Source organism: Schistocerca serialis, chromosome 5 (assembly GCF_023864345.2).
Source record: "Schistocerca serialis cubense isolate TAMUIC-IGC-003099 chromosome 5, iqSchSeri2.2, whole genome shotgun sequence".
Taxonomy (NCBI): Eukaryota; Metazoa; Arthropoda; class Insecta; order Orthoptera; family Acrididae; genus Schistocerca; species Schistocerca serialis.
In genome coordinates, this window is record NC_064642.1 from 576,272,099 (window position 1) to 576,282,663 (window position 10,565).

Sequence of the window (10,565 nt, forward strand, 5' to 3'; positions counted from 1 at the left end):
AAATATCACAAGCCATACATGGCGTATACTTGCGAGGATGACATGTTCGCATCCATTTGCGCACTTGATTTTGAGCAAGTGATCTCAACTAACTAGAAGTGAAATCCTTCTGGGTTGGCTTTACTTTTACTAAATACCAACATTAGTCCCCACTTCGTTCCGCCGGCTGTAGATTTCAGGTTTAAAACTGTCCGCTGCAGAAAGCTGCGAGGGGTAGCCGCGCGGTCTGGTGCGTCTTGTCACGGTCCGCGCGGCTCTCCCCGTCGGAGGTTCGAGTCTTCCCTCGGGCATGGGTGTGTTTGTCTCCTTAGCAGATACCTGAAATATAACCTCCCGTTTATTTCCACGGAGAGTGCTTATGAATTATTCTACGTATTTTTCACAAGCTCCCTAACCCAGCTAAAACGCTGCTGCTGAAAATTTTACAGGGTTAGTCAGGAGGGAAGGTACACACTTTGAGAGGAGACAGCATTGGTAATTCTGAACAAAACACTTCACTTGGTCGTATGCCCTATTTCGAATGGTTTCCGAGATAGAACACATTTAATGTACATTGTTTTTTTTTTATTATTCAGTACATTTTCATTTCTTACAACGTGCCACAGTAGTGTAGATGGATTCGAGACGAACAATTCGACACAAGACTTTTTCGTCTGTCAAGTCAAGAACTGTCTTACAAAAACTAACGAAGTTACAGGGCATGCGCGTCGCGCGAGAGTTTCAATATTCTCTCGCTCTCTTCGCCCGAATTATTAGCCCTAGATAAATAATGAATAGGGCCTTTTTCGTAGGAAATTTAATGTACTTTAATTTTGTGCTAGGACACGTTTTCGCTATGGGCCGTGGTTTTCGAGGTATTCAATAAAAACGTATAAAACTTACATTAAAAGTGTGCTATCTCGGAAACAATTCGGAATAGGGCATATGTCCATGGGACGTTTTTGGTTCAGAATCACCAACACTATCACTCCTCAAAGCATGTACCGTTTTTCCTGACGCACCTACTACAGTGCTAAGTCTTGCCACGGCGTTGCACCATCCAAAATGTAATACATCTTCTGAGGCCAGGATAGGACTTATAGTTGGTCTCTGCGTTGCGTCCAGCTCCTTTAACTTCATGTATCACCAGTACCTTAGAATGACGAAAATCAGTTATACGTTTGAGCCAGAATTTAATAATATACTATCTAAATTTCAAAACGCATTTAGGAAAAGAGGCAGCACAAAATAGCAGGGTTCCATTGAAATTAGAGAGTGTTGCCTTTATTAGGAAAAAATACATAGAAGCCCTTTTTATTGATACTGTCGGAGCCTACGATGATGTGGACATCCACTTACTCTTAAAGAAGGAATAACTACCAGGTCTTCATCATTTTCTTTTAAAGCATCAATAAATTTCTACATCGTCCTGATACACAGGGTGCTTCAGCTAAGTTGTTCTCAAATATTTACGGAACGTTTAAGGCAACGTAATTCTGTTTCACTCGAATGAAATGTGAAAAAGTCCTCACTAAATGACGTCTCTTTTCATAGCTGTAGTAATTACAATTTTATTGATATTAGCTTCGCTTTTTCAGGTAGATCTAATTTTCGCTGCTAACATCGTAGTTCTAACAAGGGAACCTCCCCATCGCACCCCCCTCAGATTTAGTTATAAGTTGGCACAGTGGATAGGCCTTGATAAACTGAACACAGATCAATTGAGAAAACAGGAAGAAATGTGTGGAACTGTGAAAAAATAAGCAAAATATACAAACTGAGTAGTCCATGGGCCACATAGGCAACATCATGGACCACATAAACTCAGGAGCGCCGTGGACCCGTGGTTAGCGTGAGCAGCTGCGGAACGAGAGGTCCTTGGTTCAAGTGTTCCCTGGAGTGAAAATTTTACTTTCTTTATTTTTGCATAGTTATTATCTGTCCGTTCGTTCATTGACATCTCTGTTAACTGTAATAAGTTTAGTGTCTGTGTTTTGCGGCCGCGTCGCAAAACCGTGCGATTAGTAGGTGAAAGGACGTGCCTCTCCAATGGGAACCGAAAACATTTGATCGCAAGGTCATAGGTCAACCGATTCCTCCACAGGAAAACGCATCTCATATATTCTATACGACACTGGTGACGGCATGTGCGTCACATGACAGGAATATGTTGTCGACCCACCTAACTTGTACACTTGGCGAATGGGTAAAAAGATTCTTCTACCTTGCCCGATTTAAGTTTTCTTGTGGATGTGATAATCACTCCCAAAAAAGTGATGAAAACATAAGAGTTTGCCACATAAACTGAAAATAAAAAATCAAACTTTTCACTCGATGGAAGATTTGAACCAAGGACCTTTCGTTCCGCAGCTGCTGACGTTACCACGAGACCACAGCGCTCCTGCGTTGCGATTGTGCTTGATGTTGCTTATCTGCTCATGAACAACTCAGTTTGTATATTTTGCTTATTTTTTCACAGTTCCACACAACTTCTTCCTGTTTTCTCAATTGATCTGTGTTCAGTTTTTTAAGACCTATCCACTGTGCCAACTTATAACTAAATCTGAGGGGGGTGCGATGGGGAGGTTCCCTTGTAAGAGCGACGCGTTCAACGGCGTTTCACTCTTCATATTCCGATTATTAGCTTTGGCGAAACTACAATATTTAGGACTTCAGGTATATCTGCTTTGAACGTGAAACCGATTGCTGTCTAATGAGGAATCTCGTGTTGTTGCACGGAGCTGTCACGCCAGGCTGATGGGCGCTCCAGCTAGACACAAGTGAAACAGAGAGACACGTGAACTGGAAGGTAAAACTATTAAGTATGCGGCCTGCGTGTCCTCTCGCAAGGGACACCAGCATGGAGAGAGAATGTCAGCGCTGATATGTGAATACGAGAAATTTATTCACAACTGCGAATACGATCAGACTCAAGCTGCACAATGTATTGGTTATAATTTTTTTTTTTTTTTTTTTTTCGTTGAATGTGTTCATGGCGGACTTCCGGTGACACTCGTTCAGGTTGTTCGTCGACCCGTTCACTCAGTTTTTTTTTATTACAGAGGGAAGCTAAACCCTCTGACCGAACACGCTGAGCTACCGCGCCGGCGCCTCGGCCATCCTAGCACGACTCCTGGACCGCCCAAAACTCCCACGCGTCACCGCCATCCAGTGTCCAGTTTTCACCCACTTGCTGTGATTCCCGCGCAGGAAGAGACTTGAGATAATTGTCGCGGTCTTGTCTTGGTGTGAAATACTGTATTGCAATGCCTGTGTTTTTGGGATGTTCTCTGCAATATAAATATGCGAATACTTGAAATATGACCCAAAAAGAGTAAAGTTAGTTCCAGACTAGGTAGAGCAATTCTGAATACATCATTGAACTCGTCATAAAAGGACGATTCCAATACAATTTTCGCTACTTATGTAGGGCCAATATTAGGAATGTAATTAATAATTAGATGTAGAAATTGAAGATAGCAAAAGTATTCACGATTACTAATAATGTCGTAAGCAATTGATTTCCCACGTAAAAGAGAATGATGACGGCTGTAGAATGATCCCATTGACATCCTACTAAAACCAAAAGAGGAATCGGTTATAAATAGAATCCCATATTACTGTTAAGGAATGCCAGAACAGATAATCTCCACAGTTACAAAACAAGGGTACCCTGAGCATCTACTATTGATACTACTACGCCTTATTGTTTATGTGCACGAACATCATAATTTATTACTATAAGATTGTAGGGGCACTAGCTGACTAGAATAGCACGGCAGCGTGATAGAGAAGGAAGTCGTGGATTTGGCTAGGTTCTTGTAGTTCCGATTTGTAGCGCAAAAGAGTTATCTAAAAGACGTAGTTGCAACTATTTATAAATTTAATCTGTGCATTAATGGAATGTATACAAATCATCATATTGTATATTGTATGTTTAATATGAAATATGTTTAAATCTTGTAAATAACCACAATGACATGACTACAGTAGCAGACACGTAACACAATTGATGGAGAGCACGTTTAGGGGCCTTTCGTTTGCTGTCCTTACAGTGGGTAAAATTCTGTGCAGCCTACGAACAGCTTACGATAAGATGAAGAGTAGAATGTTGGACTCGCTTATTTCAATGCAACAGTTTATGATTATGAAAATGCATTCCACATTGCTATAAAATCAAAAGTTATATTGAACTTTGAGTTCAGAATCAATAGTATTTATCGAACTCCAGTGAAGTGCTTAAATGAGCAAATTTGGTAAGATTAGCTGGCACAAAGTAAGTGTTGTCTGTGTACGTTTTGCTCACTGCCATGCTGTTTCAAATGATATTTAATTATTGTGCGTATTTTCAGAATCGTTAGACCATCATTTCAGTCACTTCTTTCTTTGACCTCAATAAATGCAACATTGAATATAATTTGAACAACTTTGTCCTAACAGATTACTAACATTTCATTTATTTAATGTATGGTTTTTATATTCATTAACTGTTCCTTAGGTTGGCATACCACTTTTTAAAGAATTTCTTAAGAGCAAAATGCAGCAGCAGACATCCAGACCCATATGATGGCCGAAGGAAAACTACATTTACTAAATGATTGAGTGCTTGCCCACCGGTTGTTAGGTAGCAGCAAACTAATCCACTTGGTAATTAATTTCATTTCATTATTTGCTATACATTAACTGATCCACTGTAATTGGTTAGGTTTCTTCAGAATATAAAGCACAGAATGTCAATGCATAGTTGCAGCATTTCACTAGTTAACGACGGTAATTGTTCTTGTTTCTATCACTGACTTGAAAGAAATGTGCATGTTAAAGAAGGAATGTATTAGGAGTTAAATATAAGAGGCGATCAAAAAGCTTTTGTTCGAAGGCTGTACAGTCCGGAGTCGGTACGCCAATGAGCAAAATCCCCGCGAGCATTGAGACAAAAAGGTTGAAAATACCCGTTTGGTAGCCGGCCATGTGGACGAGCGGTTCTAAGCGCTTCAGCCTGGAACCGCGCGACCGCTACGGTCGCAAGTTCGAATCCTGCCTCGGGCATGGATGTGTGTGATGTCCTTAGGTTAGTTAGGTTTCAGTAGCTCTAAGTTCTGGGGGACTAGTGACCTCAGGTGTTAAGTCCCATAGTGCTCAGAGCCATACCCGTTTGGTACAACATGGTGTCACGCTGCGTGAAGGAGTCCGTAACTGCCTGCTACGGGTCCTCGTCCGACAGGAATCGACGACCCTTCAATGTCTTTTTTAGCATCCGGAAGGCGTGATAATCCAATGGGAGGGGATCAAGACTATAGGGCGAGTTCTTGTGTGTCTCCCACTTGAACTGGTGAACTTCTGCCTTACAATTGCGATATGGGGACGAGCGTTATCATGAACTTGCGAACCATTCCACAACGTTAGTTTTAGACAAATAAGCTGCTCCATACATTTCCTTCATTCTCCAATGGATGCCCACCGGTATTTGTCCTTCGGTAGCCGAGTAAAGAATAACGACACGTTGGTCCTGTTTGGATGCACTTGATAATGACGTCGCCATAGTTTATGTTTCCATATTTGACGCACGCACATCGGAGGGACATAAATGCCACAATGATCCCTTGCCCTTCTATATGCCCGTGTCGAAGTCACACTTATTGCAGATACGCCGCAGTAACGCCCTCAAAGGGAAACTTCTTGACTGCTTCTTGTAATAACATTTGTGACCTGAGTTTAATGTCCAGATACACATTTTCATTGCAAAATTACATCAGCAACAGCAACGAAAATGATATCGCAAAAGAACGTAGTTTACCCTAGAGAAGTCCTGTCAGCGACCGGGAAAGGCTAGTTGAGCGCTTTCCTAGGCACACGCGTGTAGCGAGCCGGTCACCTATCGTGCGGGTATCACATACAGCTACCTATTTCGAATGGTACTTACTCCAGGAACGACGGTAACGCTTCGGGAAGAAATTTTGTGTACCTTTCACCTGTTAAGGTTTCTTCAATGTAGTAAAGACCAACCACCACATAATCTTCAATAATCCCGCACCAAACGTTCGCATTCCACTGCCTTAGCCAGTACTGGTTCTCAGAAGATCAGTAATGCATATTTCTTACATTCAGCTTTCCATGATTCGGAAAAGAGAATTTTCTGAGGATAGAGTTCGTTGTTTATATGTCGCAACAGAATCTAGGGATAATATTCCATTCTTATGCAAGTGCGCTGGTTGACGTGCTGGTGAAATAAAACGTGTTATGGATGGAAACCAAGCACACGTAATTTCTCTCGAGGTAACACGTGAATTATGTGCAACAGCTGCCACAACATCTATTTCTTTCGCTCCACTCGTTGCAGGCTTGCTCCTTATTCTTTGAGTAGTATTTCGGTACTCTCCCAACTACAATTTTTTTCGCATTCGCTGACTTGTCATTCTTATTGGACACCATTCGTCGGTATTCCTTTAGGCGTACAACTCAGTTAAAAAATAACAGCACACTTCTTGGATTGTGTCCGCCCTTGATAATAACAGAGTCAACAGATGTTATTACTGACTCGAATAACACTCTGCGTAAGCTTGTGTTAATTATTTGCAGGTTGAAATAACCCGTTTCAGTGCCGCAATATGGCATACAATTTTTTTAAATATGTGGATGTTATAAGACTGTAAATTTTCCATTTTTAACTCACATTATTTCTCGACATAGTCTCCTTTGAGGGATATACGCTTCGTCCACCAATCCTCCAACTTTTTCATCCTATCGGAAAAATAGTTTCTGTCAAACTCTGCAAAATACTCTTGACTGCAACTATCATATTCTCATTCGTTGAAAATTTCTTCCCAGCAATCCAAAGTTTCGAGTTAGGGAACAGAATAAAGTCACTTGGAGCAAAGTCTGTTGAATAGAGTGGTTGAGGGGCCAATCCAAAGACCAGTTCGCTACTGTTATCGCTGATGTGTGGAACGGCGCATTATCCTGGTCAAAAAGCACTTTTTTGCGCACCAGTTTGAGCCAATGCAAGTTTCAGACGATCTAACAATGAAGCATAATAGGATCCAGTTATGGTTCTACCTTTTTCCAAGTATACAACGAGGATTATTCTTAGGGAATCCCAAAAACCTGTGGCCATCACCTTACCAGGTGACAAATATGGTCTTTGACTTCCACGTCGTAGTTCCTTCACAGCCAATTCTACGTGCAAGATATTATGCGCTGGCTCAGTTGAGATGCCTACGGTCTCAGCAATCTCATGATTTTTTTTTCGGCGGCCTTGCACCACAATATGACTGGTTTTGTCACTGGCTTCCTTTGTAGTGACCTTAATTGGACGGCAGGAACGCGCATCGTCTTAGGTGCTTAAATTAATTAATCAAAAATAAATGGTCTTCAATGATGGTGCAGAGCCCTCCTGAACTTTGTCCAATTCTGTTTTGTTTTCTGCAGCTGTCGAACCCTTCAAATGAAAATGTTTAATAACAGCACGAAATTCGGTTCTATCCATTTTCAATCATAGCCGAAACACAAATACAGACAGCTGACAAAAATAAACGGTACGCTGTATATTGTTGAAATTCTTTTTAAGAAACTATAATCAATTATGAAGGCGCAACAAAAATGTTCCATTTTTTTACGGAAATTTACCAGACTTACCAAACCACCCTCGTTTTTTTTCATTATCTTACTTTTTTCCTGGCGCATGTTTGCAATCGCTCCTTTATGGACGGCAGTTGGCCCCGATTTTTTATTTCAGAGGAGTATTCTCACATTATAAATTTTTGTCAAAAGTCTTGCGTGGATCTCAGCTCCAGCTCTTAATCTAAATAACGAAACCTTTTACAATCGCAGCTGACTGGATTCCTTAACGCGTATTTTTTCACAGTAACGCTACTGAGTTTCTGTTATTTTCCCTTACCTCAGTTCAGTTTAAGCTTTGCACCAATGTGGTTCTCTGTTTCTCTGTGTGAATCGTATAGCAGTTAATTTGTTATAAAAATGTACGACTGTTTCAAGTGACCTCAAATGCCAACGGGGTAGTATTAATTTAAAAAAAATCAGGAGAATGGTTCTTCATAAAACGACAGAGAAATGGGTATGAATTACAACGTGTAATTTGTGATAAGTTTCCATTCCAAATATGGGAACAGTAGATATTAAGGATTATTTACCTAGCGTAAAGCATAAATCTAACGTGTACTCTACAAGCTCTTAAAAAGTGGACGGTTAATTTGTTTCAAATTCATTTACACATGCAAATTAGTAATAGCAACAGAATTATCAAAGTGTTATCATACAGTTAAATATCATACGTCTTTGAAATTAGTGGACTGTACTTGTACGCTAAGCTCCGCACCTTTAATGATTCTGGAGCAGCAAAAATGTGACGCTGAACAGAACAAAATCAACAGCAATTGTGAGATCATTATTAGCACGCGATGCTGTCAAACAAATACGCGATGATTTTTCGAAGGTCAGTTTTTTGGTGTAGCTATAGCCTCCAGTAATAACAACACTTAGAAAATATTTCCCTTGATTAATTCACTTTTTTTCTAGCTTGAAGAAGTGTCCCGGTTTCTGCTACGCAAATTACGTCCATTTTTAGTCAGTTTAAGAGAACTGTCCCCGTTTGTCAGACAGTATTTACGACAGCTGTATGCCTGGTGTACATCTCCCAGTAATCCTGATTTGGATTTTCTATGCTCTCCTGAAATCATTCCATTTTACAGCTAGTGAGAGACTACAACTGAAGCCCTCCGCATTCCTTGCTTAAACTTGCATTTTAAAATGCTTTAAATTTATAGATTGATCATTTATTATGATTTTATTGCTACTACTTTCATTTCGGTAATTTGAAGCTCGACATTTTGATATTTCTGTTTTTATTTATTAAAAAATGTTCACGATATTTAATGATGTGTTACATGGGAAAGTTTCATACCAAGTCCTGTTGAAAAAATATAAACTAATAAAATACGGACTTGAATAAACAACTCATACAATTTGACTCTGATGATCACGAAGTTGAGCGCCCCACAAATCAAACCAAACTCATACAGTTTGAAATGATTGTTTCGTCGTTGGAGCAAATCACTACAGATAGATGGCTAGTCGTCCATTTTTTAACTTTATTTACTTTTTTCTCTCTATTGGCATACAATTGTTTCTATGACTCGATGGCTAGAAAATGTCTGATCTAATTGTGAGGCCGACGTGCTGTTTCAACAGATGCGTCAGCCGGCAGCAGCGACGATTGGACGAAAGCCGTCGGCGGAGTGGAGCTCGCCTACACCATCGAACTGCCCGGTGGTGGCAGCCAAGGTTTCGACCCTCCAGCGTCTGAAATCATCGGCATCGTGACGCCATTCTTCGAAGCAATACGAGTCTTCGGCCAGTACGTCAGTGACAACTTTGGATGAAGATTCCCTCATGTAGATGGAGACGTACACTAATTACGTTTCTTTGAGAGATATTTATCCTGAATAAAGGAAAACTGCATGGAAATTTAGTGTTCTTAATCTTCAAAATGGATTTTTCACTCTGCAGTGGAGTGCGTACCGTTTTCAAACTTCCTAACAGATTACAACTGTGTGCTGCACAGGGACTCGAAAACGTTTCAGTGTACAGTGTTAATCTGACACGAATTATCAGTATTTTTAAGCTTCATAATACACATTTGCTTTAAGGAGTCACGGATAACAGGTTACCAACAAGGAAGTACCACATTTTGTTTTTCCTTACGTTATCCCGCTTTCTTTCGTAAGTCTGCAACTGCCCATGTGTTTCTGGCTTTTGATTCTATAAGGAGTAACTTTCGTAAGTCTGCAACTGCCCATGTGTTTCTGGCTTTTGATTCTATAAGGAGTAATAAAATGAAAATTAGACAGGTGGAAAAAAGTAAGTTAACTGTTTATTATTTCAAACGTAATTGGCATAAAAGTTAACACATTTATCCCTCTGTGAGCCAAGACGATCAGTGCCTTCATAGGAAAATGTTTTCGGTTGCCTACGGAACCCTGATTGTGCCCAGGGGTGCGCTTCTGCGTCCAAATCAAATCGACAGCCACGAATGTCTTTCTTCAGGGCTCCAAAAATACAGAAATCGCTATCATGTTGGCCTGACTACAATCTTGGGTCCTTAGGCAACTGCCAACTTTTTTTTCCCATGAATTCATTGACTGTCTTGTCTCACAGTGGGAGATAAATGTATTACCAGTTAGCCGATTACTTTTGAAATAGTTAACAGTTCACTTACTTTTGTCCATCTGTCCCGTTTGTTTTGACTGCACCTTATGCTACCTCATCCCCTCCCTGATGCATCAACACCGTACAATATGATGTGTGAGAATGTGTAAATTCTGCCCGCATCTCGTGGCCGTGCGGTAGCGTTCTCGCTTCCCACGCCCGGGTTCCCGGGTTCGATTCCCGGCTGGGTCAGGGATTTTCTCTGCCTCGTGATGGCTGGGTGTTGTGTGCTGTCCTTAGGTTAGTTAGGTTTAAGTAGTTCTAAGTTCTAGGGGACTTATGACCACAGCAGTTGAGTCCCATAGTGCTCAGAGCCATTTGAACCATTTTTGCAAATTCTGTTTCGAGTTTGTCCATACAGTATG

The 10,565-nt window shown here is 40.7% G+C and overlaps 1 protein-coding gene across 1 annotated transcript in view; it reads left to right on the top strand.

Annotated features, from left to right (window-relative positions):
• The window catches only part of LOC126482109 (carboxypeptidase B-like), a 72,757-nt gene extending 63,379 nt beyond the window's left edge, over window positions 1-9,378 (top strand). Inside the window, exon 9 of the mRNA XM_050106085.1 lies at window positions 9,184-9,378. Coding sequence (XP_049962042.1) covers window positions 9,184-9,374 — 191 coding nt within the window. The 3' untranslated portion in view covers window positions 9,375-9,378. The remainder of the gene's footprint in view (window positions 1-9,183) is intronic.
• The last annotated feature ends 1,187 nt before the right edge of the window (window positions 9,379-10,565 follow it).